The sequence below is a fragment of the Stigmatopora argus genome, chromosome 15 (genome assembly GCF_051989625.1).
Source record: "Stigmatopora argus isolate UIUO_Sarg chromosome 15, RoL_Sarg_1.0, whole genome shotgun sequence".
Lineage (NCBI taxonomy): Eukaryota > Metazoa > Chordata > Actinopteri > Syngnathiformes > Syngnathidae > Stigmatopora > Stigmatopora argus.
Genome location: NC_135401.1, coordinates 6,356,099 through 6,374,250, shown reverse-complemented (window position 1 = coordinate 6,374,250; position 18,152 = coordinate 6,356,099). Strand labels below are relative to the sequence as shown.

Sequence of the window (18,152 nt, the reverse complement as noted above, 5' to 3'; positions counted from 1 at the left end):
TCAGTCTTAACTCATTGGCTGTCACGTATATCACCGTAAATGGCAACCAATGAGTTAACTCCAAATTTAGACTCCTGAAGAGATCAACTATCCAAAGTGTACAGTGTGAAATAACCCCTCATGAGTTATATACTGATAACCATTTCTCATAAATATCAGTATGGACAATAAACTGAGATTAAAATTGCACCACAACCACATTATTCTTGAGGGATTCCTAAAAATATAGGGATGGAGGACTGAGGGGGGTCAGGCAAAATTCTCTGTACTAATGCAATTAGTGCGTATGTTCTATGTTAACATGACCTCCTCTGTGTTTGGACTTCGAATGAATGTTGCTCAAACAAAGCCACTATTGACTAACTTTTAATTGCCCATATTTTTTAATGCTTTGCAAAAAAATACAACTGCTAATATTAAGTTTGGTAACTTATTGCTACATTTTTACTAGTGTCATGCATTATTTCTAAATCTAGGCATGAGGCTCGCAGTGGTTGGACATTGGGAAATTCACCTTGAATTGAACCTGGGTTCTTCTACACGAAAGGCAGCAGCTTCTATCATGACAGTACCAGAACTGCGCTTGGAAATTTATACAGGTAGGTCAATGTTCCTTTTTTTGGCTGTGGAATTAATTATTCCTGTTTCCATTCTATCTAATTGGGATAATTGCATTGACTCAGGTTATATGTTTAACCTTCGAGTGTTCTTGACTGCATCATGTTTTTGTACTTTGGTTAGTCATTATTGAGCCTAACATAAATCAAGGATGAGGACAAAGATAGTTCAGTGTGCTCCAGTAATTGCCTAGCGATTGTTACAGGCCTACACCTGTCGAGTGGGCAAGGCGACCGCTCTTAAAGACAGCCCAACGCGGCCCAAGCCATCTTTTCATAAACCGTATCTAATGAAACCACGTGGTGTTCAGGGAAGAAAGAAAAGAGACCCACTGCGGGGATGCCCTGCCAAAAATGTCTCCTCACGTTCACTCGCACAATAGAGGCGAATTCCGTCGGCTAAGTGACAGAAACACTCGACACCAAATTTTTAAGTGCTGCCGCAGTGGAAATTTCCAGTACGAAGCCTTCCGCGTTGGAGAATTGTCGTGGGAGACTAATAGTGGGGGGTAATCACATACAATTGAGCACACACCTTCCTGGCAGAGCAGTTACCAAGATTGAAGTATCTGATACTCTTGCTCATCACTCAAGAGGCAGTTGAGGTTAGGTTGAGGGCACCTACCAATCTTATGTCCTTAGTCACTCCTCTGACAGGTCTCATTAGTTAATCATTAGAGTTAACACTCGCTTTTATACAGTGGAGTGTTGCATTTTCACCAGTCGTTCCAGTATGCTGGTCTACCATATTTATTTCAGGATTTAAAGAAAAAGTCAATACAAATCAATATTCCATTGATATCAGTAACATTTCTCATCGAACAGTAGCTGAATTGTTCTGAAAATGATGATACTGACTCGTCGTGAATTATATTTGTTTCACTATCTCTCATCTTAACTAATTTCCTGCTCATTTACTGCCAAGCCCCCCCAAACAAAATAGATTGGACAGCTAACACCATCATCATCCAATGAGTTAAATGACAGGCAGAACAATTAATGACAATTCCTTTTAACATTAGTTTGAATGTGATTGGTTAAAAGTGAACACAGATGCATCACTAGCTTTACGAGGGTGTACACATTTATGCATCTTAATTATCTCCTTTTTTAACGATAATCCTTTCCTCAAATAGCTGCCCAAGTCCTATTGAATTCAATCACATTATTCCGCTTCTTTATTCATTTGAGATTTTGAAATAGGAAAATTATTAATAGCTTAAAAATATAAAGTTTTAGAATGTTTTGTGAGGGGATCTATCCAATTTCAACATCACTTGTCCTTGTCACGGGAATGCTGGAGTTTATGAAGGGGCATTTTTACCTAAAAATAAATGAATTCAGAAAATTTACCTTGATGGATAATACCATCCCTAACATTTGACCGAACCCACTTAATGTTGTGTCACCATATCAAATGGGGAAGTGACCCCGCCCACCTCGGCTCAAACGAGGCCAGTCCGGATCATCTCCCTTTGTTCCCGCGGGGAGGTTTACTGTCTATAAACACTCGGCTTTTTACGGTGGAACGTCCATGTAAAAAAGCTTTTTGAAGACTTCACCCAGTCAATTAGGGTAGCAGTGTCAATAGACCCCAGCAGATAATGACTCACCTGTTATGGCGTCCGAACGAGCACATACAGGAGACTGAATGGCACGTCACAAAGGAATGACCAGGCCCTCAATCTTTTTTTAAGGACTCCTGCAAGTGAACCCCACCCCCTTAATACCCTTTACACACACTCGTGGTTATCTTTTGGGTTCCTGAAATTCTTGCCAAGTACATGATGGTAGTACTTTTTGGCTTGATTTCCATCAAGCAGATAACATACTTGTTAATGGACAGTCATGAACATATGCAATCTACCTAGCAACTCTTTGGTTAATGGAGAATGGAGTCTAACATTTGCATTCCTCAACTGGTTTTAAAACATAGAACCCCTTTTTGGGTTCTTTACTTTTTGGTTCTTGTGGAACAATACACTATAGTTGGAAAAACTGTTAAGCATTATTGGATTAGACATCTGTGTCCCTTCTAGAGTGATTTACATTCGGATGTAATTGTTTCTCTTAGGAAAGGGTGATTTATCGATTAATCTATGATTTTTTGCCATAACAAGAGATTTGCACATCCTCACTAGCACCTAATAGTTTTGATGAAAAAAAACATGCAGACAAAGCCCAAACATTGGAAACGTACCTGCGTTTAGCAAACTCAATAATCTTCCACAAGGGTCTTGAAACGAACATGCCCATCGTCTTTGTATGGACAGGCAGAAAATTACCATAACTAGCTGATGCTATCTACACTTTAAAGGTTGAAGGCTGGGGGGGCAGTTGAAATGTTGTAATTGCACTGTCAAACAACCCCCCCCTCACACACACACAGCAGTTGGTTCCCATATACATCCCCATGTATGTTCCTCCTCCCACCCCTCGTTTTTCACCCCTTCGGCCTTTAGCCACTTCAAAATGAAATTCTTCTTAGTTTTTTTTCTCTCCTGTTTTGACACTGATATGCTAAGCATCAAAGGGATGCCCAGTAACCATTAGAGTGCCCCCTCCCACAACCCCAGTAGCCTCCAACGCCTTCATATAGAGTATAGAGGCTCCAGGATGAGAAAACAACAAAACTAGCATAATGTTAAGTGTTTTTGGACCTTTGGTGTTTCAGTGGAATTAAACAATTTTACCCAAAGTGGGTTGTATTTGCAAATTCAATATATTGCTTTACCGATGAGCATCAAAATTGTGTTTTAGATACGTATATGTATAGTTATGATAAATATTTTCATCTGGGAAACTGCGGGGATCACATCATTTAAAATCTTGGAGTTTTGAGTAGAAATAAAGCAGATTTTGGAGCAGATTTCTTTTAGAACTGTATAGAGTAACCTTAATTTATGCATCAATGGGTCATAAATGTCATCTTTTCTTATCTAAGTCGCACCTAGAGACCCACTCAGTCTGCTAAAACTCACGGAACTAATTCTGAGTTGCTATATTTTTGGTGGAAAAACAGTATTCAAAGCATTCATTGGACTTGGGGAGAAAAAGTATATGAACCTTTGGATTTAATAAGTGGTTGCCCCTCTTTTGGTAGCAATTACCTCAACCATGTGTTTTTTGTAGTAGTAGACTGAATGTCAAACCATTCATCTTGACAAAACTGTTTCAATTCTGCATATTCTTAGGCTGTCTGGTGTAAATTGCTCTCGTTTATGCCACAATATTTAAATCTGGCTGAGGTCAGGATTTTGCCTTGGCATATTTTCTTCAGTAGAAATCATATAGTTGTTGATTTACGTCTGTCGTTCGCTGATGTCCTCCAACATCCCTCATCTTCTGCAAATCCTCAGTTAGCAAACTGATGGTTTTATGTCCAGCCGCAACATGTCTGGGTAAACTTTGGCATTCATTTTTTTACTTGGTGGTCCAGTCTTGGGCCTGAGGTTTTAAATTGTCACCGAATGAGGGTGCCTTTACCACTGCCCTTCATAGATAAGACGCAATTTTATTGGCGATGTGCTGTAACTTCTTTACTTTGTGGACTTATGAAAAAAAGATGTTAAGTGTGGCCTGAAGAACAGCAAAAGAGACTTTCAGGATTTTTCTAATTTTTAGGCATTTCAACAATTCCTGACCTATTCTTGGTTCGTATCCGACAATGCTTTTCCAGCAACGAAAACTGCTGTGTGCTTTTATTGGGTAGGACAGCTTTAACCAACACCTCCTTTCTTGTCACATTGATTAGACACTTGCTTGGCTGACTCCTGACTCCGATTAGCTTTTGGAGAAGTCGTTAGTCGAGGGGGCTACATACTTACATACCGACCTGCACTGTGAAGGCCTGTTAAACACATAAATCCGCATCATAATATGTGTGGTATTCATTTCAGGCCTGCATGTTGTTGCCATCATGTTGCTGAAACTTAGATGATGTGCATATCACATTTTATGCCATAAAGTGGCTTTTCCAGTACTTTTTTTGCACAGTAAGAATAATTTAACGTATTGATGGTTGAATTAATATTTGAGTCCACATTTTGTGAATTTATATACATAGAGAATGTACAAAATGTGGACCGATATAAAGGTTTAAATATCATAGGACAGTATACACTGATGACATATATTTTAATTGCAATAATACAAGGATTAGGACGTCAGTGTTGTATCATAACTATCGTCGGCCATGGAATTTTGAATTTGAATCCCTTCCATCGAGTGTTGAATTTGTTTAAGATTGTGATCAAAACGAAGTGCAGTGTGAGCACAAACCCTCTTCAAAACAATACAGAACCGCCAGTGGTGTCTCCCCCTCCTCGATTCCATTAACCCCCCCTCTTCCCAGCAGCAGTTCAAAGGAGCGGCTCTCTCCAAACATTATCATATAATTTGGGCCAGCCGTCGGCTTGTAAATAAGTGATGTCGAGGCCCATTGTGTGGCGGGGGCACAGGTTGGAGACAGGCGTCTTAGCAGTTGCCGGCACGAGACAAAGGCAGGAGACAGAGCGTCTAACCTTTTGATTCTTCAGCGGGAGGGACAATAGGCTCACCCTCTCCCGCAGCCCGCTTGCAATTGGATTAGCGGGTGTCTCAGCACATGTTAGTCTAATTGACATTAAGGTGAAATGGGAGAACAATAGGCAACCTAACTAAATGCCTACTACAGTCTTTCAAATGGAATTAAACGACTGGAGCAGCAATTGCTGAGACGAGGAGGAGAAAAAAAACTGTTTGGGGACTCAAATGGGAATCATTAAAAAGGGGCTAAGAAATTGCAGGGAAATTAAAATATAATCATACCTGGATATATTTTATCTCTTTTCTTGTTGGCTACCATTGATGGTGATAGACGTTCCATACGAATGATCACTGCCTGTTCCTCACTGTCCATCAAGTGGATTGGATGAGTTAAAACTAGTGTAGTGCTCAATATGAGGCCCAAAACACTTATAAATATATATATTTTCTCCCACCTTTTCCTAGCGATGTGATTGTTAGCGATTTGTTGTTTTGGGGAGAAAGCAAATGACAGGCAAAATAGAACATTTTTAGCAGTAAATGAACTCCTTTGGTATCTTTTTGCTTCTTTACTTTTTCATCAATAAAAAACATACTGTATACAATCTAATGTACATGATGAAGTTGTACAGCTTTTTTTCCATGTTTAAAATAAGGACTCAATTTCTTTTTTTATATGTCGATATAAATATATATTTATATATTTTGTCAAAATATATGATCATATTATCAAGGAAACAAAAACGTATGAGACAAAAGTACACCTCAATGTAAAAGTTATAAATAAGGGTCCAAGCGAAAAACTTTTTAGAAAAGAGTCGTTTAGTTCGAAGTCTGGGATTGGTCGCTATTCAGCGACAGCCGCAACCCTCCACTACCATTTCCTGGTAGTTTTTCAGCACCACCTTGTCATGTTCGTCCAGGTAGAGCATTGAGATGGCGCTCAGCTCGGTGGGCACGCAGCAGGCCTTAGGAATGTTGTTGTTCACAGAGTTCACCAGTGTCTGGACAATGGCGTGGTTGGTGGAGTTGAGGTGGTCTGCCAGCGGGAAGGGGCATTCCCCGTGGCAGTAGTAAGCCTGATACCCAGGGGGCGCCACTATCCAGTCGTTCCAGCCCACGTCGCTAAAGTCGACGTAGAGCGCGTGGCGCCGGCAGTTGCGGTTGCGTTTGCGCCCGCGCTGCTTGGGGCTGCGCTTGGTCCGCTTGGTCAACGGGTGACCTTTGCCGTCGTTGCCGAACGTCACCAAGAGCGGCCGCATCTGCTCCCAGTCCTCGCCGGGCTCCCCGTGGAGCGAGCGGCTGACGCGGACGTGCTCGCCCCGGCGTCGCCGCGTCCCGTCCAGGTGCAGGACTTCCACGGCCAGCCCGTAGTTGGGGCGGCGTTCGCGAGTCCAGCGCAACACGGCGGGGCTGACGTCGAAGCTCTCCCAGCGCGACGCGTTGTGCCGCACAAGCCGCGTGTCCAGGAGCTGCGTGATGAGTTGACCGGGCCGCGGGGTCTTCAGAACCTCGTACACGTTGATCCGTTGAAGGCCCGCTTTGTCGTCCGCCGAGTCGCCCGCTTGGGTCATCTGTTGCCGGTAGAGGCGCAGTTCGGCAGAGGACAGCAGCTCATCCTCGGGTATGCTGCTGAGGTTGAACAGGAAACGCAAGGGCTGGGCCTCGCCGTCATGCAAATCGTGCACTCTTTCCATGTGCTCTGAAATGGTATGAAATAAACGATGATTATGAACAACATTGACTTGAATGATTGCATTATAATGCAACATAAATTTTGTCTTTCGTACCTGCCTGCTAGTTTAATGTTAATAAACAATGAAAACTTCTTTCAGGCGCAGACAAAAATCTTAGTTAAACTTTTGAAGATTAAACATTAACATTGCTTTAAAATATTTCTTGTCATGGACAAGTCATAACGACATCTGCAGGCATATGCATAACTGTAAAAAAAAGTAATCAAGAAAATATTCTCATAAAAAATGTAAGAACAATGTGGATCAAACCATAAGAACATTTGTGATCCTTTTTTGTCCGCATCGCCCAGCCCTAAGTACCAATGTCGCTCTTGTACCCAAAATTTCTCGTGAAAAGGAATGTTGTGTCTACTATTTTCCTGCTCAATCCACCCCTGTTATTTCACACGTAGACCCTAATACCCAGGTGGTTCTCATTATTAAAAGCCGCTGTGTTTCTAACGCCGCACCACTGTTTGTCCACCTAAAATATATTCATCAGTTTATTTATTGATTTCTATCAACTCAAGTCAGCTAGGTTGGGCGTTCACGGCGATGGTGGATAAAGGAGGGAGTGAAATGTCAATTGTATTGCACAAAGACAGACCTGAAAGTGACCGCTCCCTCTCAAAAGAAGTCAAAACGTAGGATTAACATCATTTAGACCCTTACGTAAATTACCGGGATTAGTAGCGTTAAATAATAATGATTAATAGGGATGTAGAAACATTTCTTACATGCAGTGTGTCTTGTTTTTTGTCGTTTGCAATCGCAAAAAAGACCAGATTGTTTCCTTTCTATTTAGTATCACAAATAGTTAATAGGCTGGAATTAGCATGTTGCCTTAGGGATGTTAAAGTCATTTTGATGACAAGTCCATTATTATGCTTTAGGTGTCATCAGAGCATACCTTTAAATCACTATCTTTTACACTGATAAGTACAGTGGAAGTTTATTCTAAGCGTGTAGTCTGTAAAATGATTGCAGGTTGATGACGTTCATTGCTGTTCAATGAAAACTAAATTCAGGGGAAACTCAGGCATAGCTTTAAAGTCTTGTCAAACCATCTCATACATGTGTGTGTGTGTGTAAGTCAATCAGAAAAAATCAGATTTAATTCAATTTAAAACCAAGGTTTCCGAGTTCAGCACACTTGATTCCCCTTTGGTTCATTCGTTTCTCGAGCCATTCGGATTTATCCGACTTGTTTAAGGCTTTCCAACCACAGTTTACCACCAACAGATCAGTCAACCACAAGTTCCTTCAACATTAATCGAAAACCTCCAGCCTCGGTCACCACAACGGCGTTCCGTCCCCCTTAGGTCGCACGGGCCTCTGAGACAGATTTTTCCATCTCTCTGCTCCCAGGCACCCACATTCTTAACCGTGGGCATCTTTATTTAGAACTCGGTAGAGTAGCATTAAAGATAATTGCACGTTGGGTCCCATCTCCACATAAACTAAAGAGTCGCAGTCCAGTTTTCCGAGTTGCTCCATACAGGATGTGGCTAGACGTAGACGTCGGTAATATGAAGGTATGCTTTTTGCTTAAGCTGTTAACCAAACTCCTTTAGTCTATTAAAGCTCATGAGAGTTTTTCCAGCAGAATCTCACAGCTCGTCAGGCAACATTTGGTGACATTCACATTTACATGTAAATGAATGGCAGAATGCATACCTATAACAAACTGTCTCATCTAAATGCATGTTAATGTTTACAATTATATGATTCGTTTTCACAGACTAAATGCTATATTAAAGATAACGAAATCTTCATTGTTTGTTTTGAAATAAAAACTAATACCAAGATTGCTATCTTGCTAAATCTCTCTCAAATTTGAGGCACTTTTGGACGTCAGAGAATAGAACTGTGGAATAGAACATTGTATTTGTTTAACCACACTTTGGCACCCAAAAAGCCAGTAATGCTCCTTTGTATTGGGTAATACGAACCCCCTTCAGCAAATGCATAAAAACGGGATTGTAGTAGTGTGAAAAGGATTGAACTAAATCTCTATTAACAGACCACTCAAGTATAGAGAGTCTCTTGAGAATTCAGGGTTTCTTAGCTCAGCATTTGGTGACCACATCTAAAAAGAAATCTTTGGTTATAGTGAGCCGGGTGGAGCCGTCATCTTCAAATCTTTTTTTAAATAAAAAAAAAATATTGCTCCCTTTATGAGCTTTAGTGTTTGCCAATTTTGAGGAAATCCCAACTCCCTCCTGCACATGTTCCATTTTTTTTTTTCCTTCCTTACCTTCATGATGGAAGCCCCTCACAGTGTTGGCCCGGCTGGCCGACCTTTCCGGGTACTCGAAGACCATTTGACCATCAGCCCCCAACTCCTCTCCATCCCCGGACTGCGAGCGATACAGGTCCAACAGGTAGCGCGGCACGGCCGTGGAGCGACTGGGCCGGGGCCGCCTCTTGAGGCCGAACATGTGCAGCAGGGTGGCCTCAAAGTCCCGCAGCAGTTCATGGCTCTGAGCGTCCGAACGACCCTGCAGGCCCGGCACTTTCTTTTTCCCTTCTTCAGGTATTAGACTGGCATGGTTGCTCTCTCCCAGCAGGACTTGGCATATGAAAAGGACCATCAGCATTCGATTACCAGGAATCATGATGTCTCTGACGGAGCACACGTTTACAGACAGAATAGAAATTAGAGTTTGACCTGCCCAGAGACAAAGACTTCATAGCCACCCGCTAATTGCTTATAATGATCCCGTCTGGCTTGTTTACAGTAAAGATGACCCTCTTAGATCACTTGCATTTGGTGTTTGGTGACAGACTTGAAAGCTTTGGCTCAATCTGATCTCAGGCCATTTTCCCCCATTTATTTCTTTTCGTCAATGAAAGGGAAAAAATGACTTTCAATTTTTTAATATGAATATTAAGAAGAAGAAAATGTGTTTATAGTAAAGAAGAGTCTCCTATACATACAGTTGTGTTATGAGGTATTTTGGGAGAGGCGTACATTAAAAAAATGCTAAAACTATACACATTAACAAAGACGCAAGCTACTTACAGACAGAAAATAAAGCATGGGAAAACAGTCCATGTTTGTTGGGAGCAGGCGGCGGACACGTTCTTCCAGGAAATGTTAGGTGGCGTTGGGCGGCTGCAGGAGAACGGAGGAATGAGCCTGTTCCTGGAAGACAAATGCACACAAACCACTTAGAAACTTAATTGCAAACATTTAAAGGCTCCATTTTCTTTAAATGACCATGTGTGTGAAAATGGAAAGATAGGAAGAAGGAAATCGTTTCCCTTTCAAAAGTCGCCATGGAAAGTTAATGAAAGTTTGGGAAACTATTGCTAGGTTCCTGTTGAATAAGATGAATAGCTACTAATTTGAAAATAAGCACCAAACACGAGTTGTCTCCTTGTGAAACTAAAAAACTAAACATAACCATCTAAATGTTCCAAAAATACTCATGAAAAGTACAGAAAATAGTTGCCTATGCAATTGCACATTTCCCCTATGCAAATTCCCAAAACAAAAAAACATTTAAATGTCAAAACAATGACATCTTAACTAGAAGCCCCCCCTAAAAACTCTGTACTCATAATTACACAGCTTGTTATAAAATATACATCAAATGTGAATAGTTGGCCTGTTTCTGCTGTAGAAGAAATATTGCCAAATCGAGCCATCTGACCGTGTAATGCAGAGATAAAACCATCATGTTTGTAAAAAGTTGCTGGCAGCTTCCTGTTCCAGTAACAACAGCCCCACTACGTACATGACCCCTATCAGTAAAGTTAGGTTTTATTTCATTCAAGCTCATTGGCTGCCATTTTGTCCATCCACTTAGAATGGATTGGACATCTATCACCATCAATGGCAGTGAAATAGTTCTTGTATTTCCACATTTCAGGGGGGAAAAAAGGCATCAAAAGCATGTGACTTCTAGGAGTAGACTTCTCCGAGAGAAACTTGAAAACCAATCCGCTGTGGTATTAATAGACTTGTTAAGTGAAGCAACACGTGTGAAACTATTTCGTAAGGTTAGGTTTGATTTATTACACATTACGCCGTCTGGCACGGGGAAGAAAAGCAGCGCTGGGTGTGTTTCTTTTTATTATTTTTTTAGGTGATCGTTAAATACACCGCAGTGTTGAATCACAATCGTAAAAGTGTTTATTAAGGTTACACTCAAGAGTGACGTTGGTGTTTGGTCATCATTTTAGATACTGACGCCAAATACAATCATAGAAATGTGTTTGTGTGAACCAGGGTTTGACTGCATTTCATTTTGTAACGTAAAACATTGTGCTGTCCAGATACAAAACTCAAAACTACTGAAATATTCAGTCAATAACTCACTACTTTTTCCTTGAATTTGAACATTTCTTATGATTGTCCTGTGCGGCTTGTGATATTTATTTTGAAACTTCTGATCCGATATGTTTTGCCAATACCGATCTGATGCAAATAAGATACCTATATATTGTTAGAGATTTATAAATAATGGAATCAGTAAAGGATGAATTGTGTGTGTATGAGTATAAATGTAGAAGCCGACAGGGCGACAGAGTGGTTAGCGCATTGGTGTCGCAGTTCTGGGGTCGAGGGTTTGAAGTATGGAGTTTGCATGTTTTCCCTAGGCTTGTGTGGGTTTTCTCCAGGTACTCTGGTTTCCTCCCACATCCTAAAAACATGCAGGGTAGGCTGTAGGTTGAACACCTTAAATTCCCCCTAACTATGAGTGTAAGTGTGAATGGTTATCATTCTCTTTGTGCCCTGCGATTGGTGTGCCACCAATTTAGGGTGCTCTCTGCATGGAGCCTGTCCCATAGTTAGCTGGGATAGCTCCAGCACCCCTCCTGAGGATAAGCAGTTCATATATCTCTCTCTCTGGATTGGATTTATTTTGGTGAACCATCCCATAGTACAATGTGGACACCTGTGCCTTTATTTCCAAGAGCGGCTTGAAGATGAAGAGATAGTTTTCATATATAATTTGGTGGATTTGGTTTACAGTCCATAGATTAGAGGAATTAAAAAGTTTACTTGATTTGCTATCAAAAGCATGTCTAGACTGTTATTTTCCGTTTAGTTCAAACACAAAGAAAAATTGCCTCTGGCGTTTACAATTTCTCAATGACAGAAATTGGATCATAATTGCAAAGGAAGAAACTTGCAGAATTGTGACATCACATCTCATACTTCATAGCATTTGAGAGAGTACGCACACCTAATTAATGGAATCCTTTTCAAATGATTCATTTGTTAACCAATTATTTTATTTGCCTGGACGAGTCTTTTCACTTATTGAATTGTTCAAATCATGGTTTTAATGCCAGCAAAGTTGGAGCTAATTCACACAAGTCACTGAACTTTTTAATGGTCGGATAATTGATCATCCTACTCATTGCAAATCTGGAACGTACAGTAATATTCTAGACTCTTGGGGAATTCAACTAGCATGTTTTCCCAAAACCGCGCTCTCACCTGTTGGATTTTCTTGGCTTTGTGATGCGGGCCAATATTTCGGATTCAAACATACAAATACAAGAAGACATATTAAACCAAAACATATGTCCTGGAGCTACCAGATACTAATCAGAAATGTTGCTTACATCACCCATTAGGCCACACCTCTTATAAAGAACACAGTTCAAGTGTGCAGTTGTTGTGGCTTTCTCTTCATGAAAACTTTATACAATACAGTGCTGTTTTTCATTATAGATGTGTTGTGTTGTCTTAGGACAAACGAAATTTCTATTCAGTCAAATGCGTAAAACAAATATAACATACAAGTACACTTATATGTTTGATTAGAATGTCAAGTCAAGGAAGCTTGAATTTTTTGACATTTTTAACCCACTATTGACCCTCAGCTCACTTAGTCATCGCACCAAATGCTGATGGTGTTTTGGCACTTCATCTACGTACATGCAGTGCATTGCATGTTTGTGAGAACAGAGCAAGCGGGGACGGTTCGGAACATGATCAGCTCTATTACGAACGGGGACGTGTGTGTATGTACAGGGGAATAACGTGTGTGTGTGTGTGCATATCAGTGACAACAAGCGTTCATTGTACAGATAGAGAGAGACGGGGCCTCTCCATCATTACAGGAATCAAAAACATAGCAACCCTAACTAGATAGTAACAAAGTGATGATGGATAGCTTTGAGGTGCAGGGTTTCTTGCCATTTTAGGATTATTTTTCATCGTATTGGTAGTATTATCATTGCTATGACGTCGACACACGAGGTCCCGTGGCGGACATTTTGCGATGGCTAACTCGAGAGCGGGCAGCAGCTAGGAAGCGGAGATAATTTGTTTCTTGAGGAATTTGACTAGTGGGGATGGGTTGCGATGGCAAACAGCAATTGCTAGGTTCAGATTTTTATCATTTTGCTTATTAGGTTTGCAGTCACAGGGGGAGAGGCTGGTTAAAGGGGGACACGAATGTGGCGAACAGCATGTTTTGTCGTGGTTATTTTACTTCAGGACGACTTGCATCAAAGGCAAAATGACGTCAAAAGGAAACATCAAAGTCGGCAGAAAAGGCATGCATGGTTTTCTTTGATGTTGTTGGTTATAAACATATGAGCAAATTCATTTTTTTCACTATTTATATTCAGATTTTATCTGATAACCATTGTGGGAAATAATGGACTCGATTTGGCTCTCTCAGACATTTTTAATGAGTCCTGTGAGAGAACTGTACAAAATGTTTCATTTAAAAAAAAAAAAAAGGTTTTATTCTATGATCCCGGTTGCCCAGTCATATAATCTACCACATAATAATTTAATTGCATAGCAGGACTGCAGGGCCAATAATTAAAGCTGCAAGCAACAATGGCAAGTGATAATAATAGTAAAAATTGCAAAAAAAGAAAAACTTGTTTAGGGTCCAAACTCTACGATTCAGACAGGGTATTTTATTAGAAATATTCTTTAATAACACACATAAAAATGATTTACCAAAATTGTAAAATAAAAAAAATATGGATGCACTGGAAGAAAGAAAAAACAAAACAAATACTCCTTTAAAAAAGGATCTAAAGCCAACAAAAAGACATTGATTTTTCCCACTGTTATATAACTAAATGCATGTTTAACCCACGCTAGTGTTGCTGGAACTTGCTTACACGTCATCATATACGCATGCATGTTTGTCCTTTGCTCAATGGAGACATTTTACACACACGCGCAAGCCACAAGATTCTTAAATGCATCCACACTTTTGGACTTAAGAGTTTCGAATTTAACAACACTCATGTGTTGCTCACAAACAGCAGATGTTGCCCGACGGCTTTGCAACGTGCACAACTTATGTGAACAATTGATGACGTTGTCATTGACTTATAAATCCATGCCTGAAATGAATTATTAACCCTGTTCAGAGCACTCATTTAATACCTCAGCTGCCATTGACGGCGCCAGGCGTCCAATCCATTTTCACTGGGGGAGGTTCTTAGTGAATGATCACTGCCAGTCCTCCCAGTCAAAATGGATCAATTGCCATCAGTTGCATTGAAGCATGAGCATTCACAACCAGTCCTCCCAGTTTAAATGAAATGGACGTCTGATGTTTTCACTGGCAGGCAATGAGTTAAATTCTATGTCAAAAATATTTTTGAGGCCATAACCATCCTATTCCTTTGACTTTTATTAGTTATTAACATTTGATTAAATATATAATTAACGAATAATTGAGATCTCGCGCTCACATTTGTGGTTATCACATGACCCAAAATGTGAAGTTCAAATGCCATGCTTTTATGGGGTTAAATTTTTGTTTTGTTTTTATCGTGTACCAAAAATTGCCGTTAAAGGGTTAGTTCATCGTTTAACACGGCAAATTAACACCGCAGTCCCGTGTTGTCCGTCATATTCATTTTGTAAATCCAACTCTTTAATTAAACTGAAGGTTTACAGCGATAGTCGAAAACGAAAACGCACCAAATGAACATGTTGAGCGTACGAGCGAGACTCACCATCAGTAGTGGTCCAGGTTCGATCGAGCAAGTATCAAGATGGACGGGTTGCGCCAATAAAGTCCAGGAAAAGTTCACAAGTTTCAAATGGGAAATCGGACGCCTTCGTTGCTCATTAAATCCCTTTCGAGGTGCCTGTCTCCCAGCGATGGGGGCTCCGATCGGCTCAGCCGGCGCTGCTTCTCGGCTGTGGGAGGGCCGATGGGTGGATGGATGGATGGAAGGATGGATAGATGGATGGATAGATGGAGGGGCGGATGGGTGCGTGTCGGAAGGCAAGACAGAAGGAACGAGGCGGTGGTTGACGGGAGGGACGGACGGACGTGTTCGAAATGAGACAGCATCCGAGGCCCCGTGCACTTTTTATGTGTCCGCCCAATTTCAAGCAGCCATGCCCAACCCAAGCCAAGCCAAGTCGACCCAAGCCAACCCTGCTCCTCCTCCTCTTCCTCCTCTACCTCCTCCTCCTTCCACGCTCGCTTACTCCCTCCTCCGTGCGCGTCCCTCACCCTCAACTTCATCTGTCCCAAACACCTTGAATAATACTCACCGTCATGTTTTTGCTTATTATGCTGTGAAATGCGCATGGAAAACCTCTAGTTTTTGTTGTGTGTAATGAGCCCAGCTGTTATCTTAAATGGTGAAGTGTCTTATATTAAAATGTGTCTTTTGCGCTCATATGCAGTCATGACTAAAAAAAGGGCAAAAGACACATTTTAATTTTAGTTGTCAATGGACAACGCTGAATATGTTCATCCATCTTTTCATATGCAGACCCCCCAATTGTCTACCTAGTCATCCATTTGACAATTAATGGCAGCCATCCACCCATCCATAAATAACTCTTACATCCAACAATCTGTCCATTCATTTGTCCAGACTATCCACCTTTCAGTCATCTAATCCTCTGTTTTCCCTCAATTTACAACTGTTGTTCATCACATGTCCATCACATCCAAAAATCATGTCAATAGTGTATAAGCCCTCCCCTCCAACAATTCAATATTTCAAACAACCAATCGATTATAAAAACTGTCTTTCCCTCCACCACTACAATATTTTATGCAACCAACAATTGATCCATCAATGATATATTTAGAACTTTGTTCCACCTATCAATCCGAGATTATTTTAAATTCACAATTTGGTGACTACAATTCATTCAAAAATGTGTCTATCCAGCCATCCAACCGTTAGCCCTTCCTAATCTCTTTCCATTCATGTCTCCGAAGAAATCAGCTAATCTTTTCATCCATCCTTCAGAAATACTTCAACAATCTACAATCCAATTCAACGTCGTTTATCCACTGATAAATAAATCTATCCAAAAATCTTTTAATCCATCCAACCTGTCAGTTCACCCGTTGCTTGATAAACTAAGAAAAGTACCCCATTCTTCTGAAATAAAAACCACCGCCTGAGTTTTTACGAGGCAATCATTTGACGTCCACTTGTCTGTCCAGCAACCAATCCGTCCATCTACTGGTTATTTATGAGCACGTTCTCGTAATCTTCCATATTCCGAATGTCCGTGTAGTCTGAACGCTCTGTGATTTACAAGACGTGGTCGGCCAGAGAAATATACTTTCTCCATTCCCAAATGCGAGCCTGACGTGTGCCAAACTATCACAACAGAAAGATGATGTGTGAAAGTCGCAGATTATTTACAGCTGTTGGCTCCACTTGTCGGGTTTGAATAAGCACTCCTGAGCAGGACCATGTTGATGGACGAGCCATTAAGGCTTGGAAGTGCGCTGGGTCAAAAAAAAAAGTAAGCGTACAGGCAGTACCCTCTGGCTCATTTTCATGTCGTTTTTCATATCTCAGCCAGCCTGAAAGGTGGGAATTTTTCCCCTTTTTCACCTCGATGTTGATCCCCTTGCTAGTTAATTACAAGAAATAAAGTAAAAAGGAGTTGTTTTTGTTTTTTTAGAGACTTTGGTGCCTTGAAATACAAGTTTAATTCATATGTTAATTGCACTCATACTTTAAATCATATTTTTTCCCTTGAAATGGTGGATAACGCCAATAATCCATTCAAATTTTCTTCAAAAGCACAAATGTTGTATTTTATTGAGGACAAATATGACCCAGATTTGTCACAAGATTCGAGCTGATCCTGTAGTAGCATATTATTTTTAGTACCAACTTTTCAACTGCAGTAAATTAAACCAATAGGCAAAAATAACTGCCCAGTGGAACAATTTCTCTTTGGAAATTGATGATATGATGAGAAATGATAGTAACCGAGCACCGTGTAAACAGAGCATTTCTTGAGAACATACCCCCAGGGCTAACTTTAATTCTAAAAATATTATTTGTCATATATAATGGTTACATGATCCCATTTACTTTGATTTGCTTTGTACTTTGTGGTTTTGCTTTGTTGTTCTGTCTAATCATCCTCTTGCTACTGCCACAAGGATATTTCCCGAATACGGGACGAATAAAGTTATCCAATCCAATCCAATTATTTTTTTGCATCCTTTTTATCGCATGAAAAATTCATTTAACTTCAGCGTCCACAGTCTTCACATTCAGCCATGAGCACCTACCTTCCCATTTGTCTTACGCCACGCTCCCCGCATGATTTTACTTTGAAAGCGAAATTAAAAGCAGATGAAAATTGTGAAATAATCCAACACTCTCTGGACGCTGTCAGGAATGAGAGACAGTTATAAACGTTTGGGTCGAAATGTTTTGACTGAAGGGAAGGCAAATTAACACATCTCTGACATGTACGAGCAAACAATGAGACGTAATCAAACCTTGTTATTGTAACACAAAGCAGTGGGCGCCGCTGATGCTTTAATGGGATGAATCAGATGTGATGTCACCTCAGATGCGTCAAAGAAAAGCATGGAGGCAACTTTCGGCGCATGAGATGTAAAATCTCTGATGTCACATAAAAGTGATGGAGCTATTTGTTATGAACTGATAAGTAAATGCTGGCATGTTTCATGGGGAACTGTTGCAGCTTGCCTTCAGCAAAATTCATGCTGGTGATATACTGTCTTACATTCAGATAAAAAAAAACTCGACAAGAAAATGCTATGTAAATTCAGATACAGTAGATAAGTGAATGTATGGTTAGAATTGTGTGATTTTGCGCCAAAAGTCCGTTCACCCCTAAGGCACCTTTTACCTTTTTACCCTTTCACCTCCAAAGGCACGCCAGAAAAATGTCACATTGAAGATTTACTTACCATTGGGAACATTGTCTTGGCTATGGTGGCCAGGATAAGAGAGGACGGTGGAAAAAAAAATGGACAGAAAAGTTTAAGGACAGATTGGACAAACTATTTTAATCCCTGTA

The 18,152-nt window shown here is 40.6% G+C and overlaps 1 protein-coding gene across 1 annotated transcript; it reads right to left on the bottom strand.

Annotated features, from left to right (window-relative positions):
* Nucleotides 1-5,710: 5,710 nt before the first annotated feature.
* bmp4 (bone morphogenetic protein 4) lies at nt 5,711-15,198 on the bottom strand. Its single transcript, XM_077621586.1, has 4 exons — nt 14,837-15,198; nt 9,906-10,028; nt 9,138-9,505; nt 5,711-6,846 (listed from the first exon to the last, which is right to left on the bottom strand). The coding sequence occupies exons 3-4, from the start codon at nt 9,496-9,498 to the stop codon at nt 5,996-5,998; spliced, it is 1,212 nt and encodes a 403-aa protein (XP_077477712.1). The 5' UTR covers nt 9,499-9,505; nt 9,906-10,028; nt 14,837-15,198; the 3' UTR covers nt 5,711-5,995.
* Between the last annotated feature and the right edge of the window lie 2,954 nt (nt 15,199-18,152).

What these genes read in the sequence shown, in the direction of transcription:
- bmp4 (XM_077621586.1), bottom strand. Translation starts at nt 9,498, where the DNA reads ATGATTCCTGGTAATCGAATGCTGATGGTCCTTTTCATATGCCAAGTC. An exon ending in GAGGGGCTTCCATCATGAAG is followed by an intron (nt 6,847 to 9,137) that starts GTAAGGAAGGAA and finishes ATACCATTTCAG; the next exon opens with AGCACATGGAAAGAGTGCAC.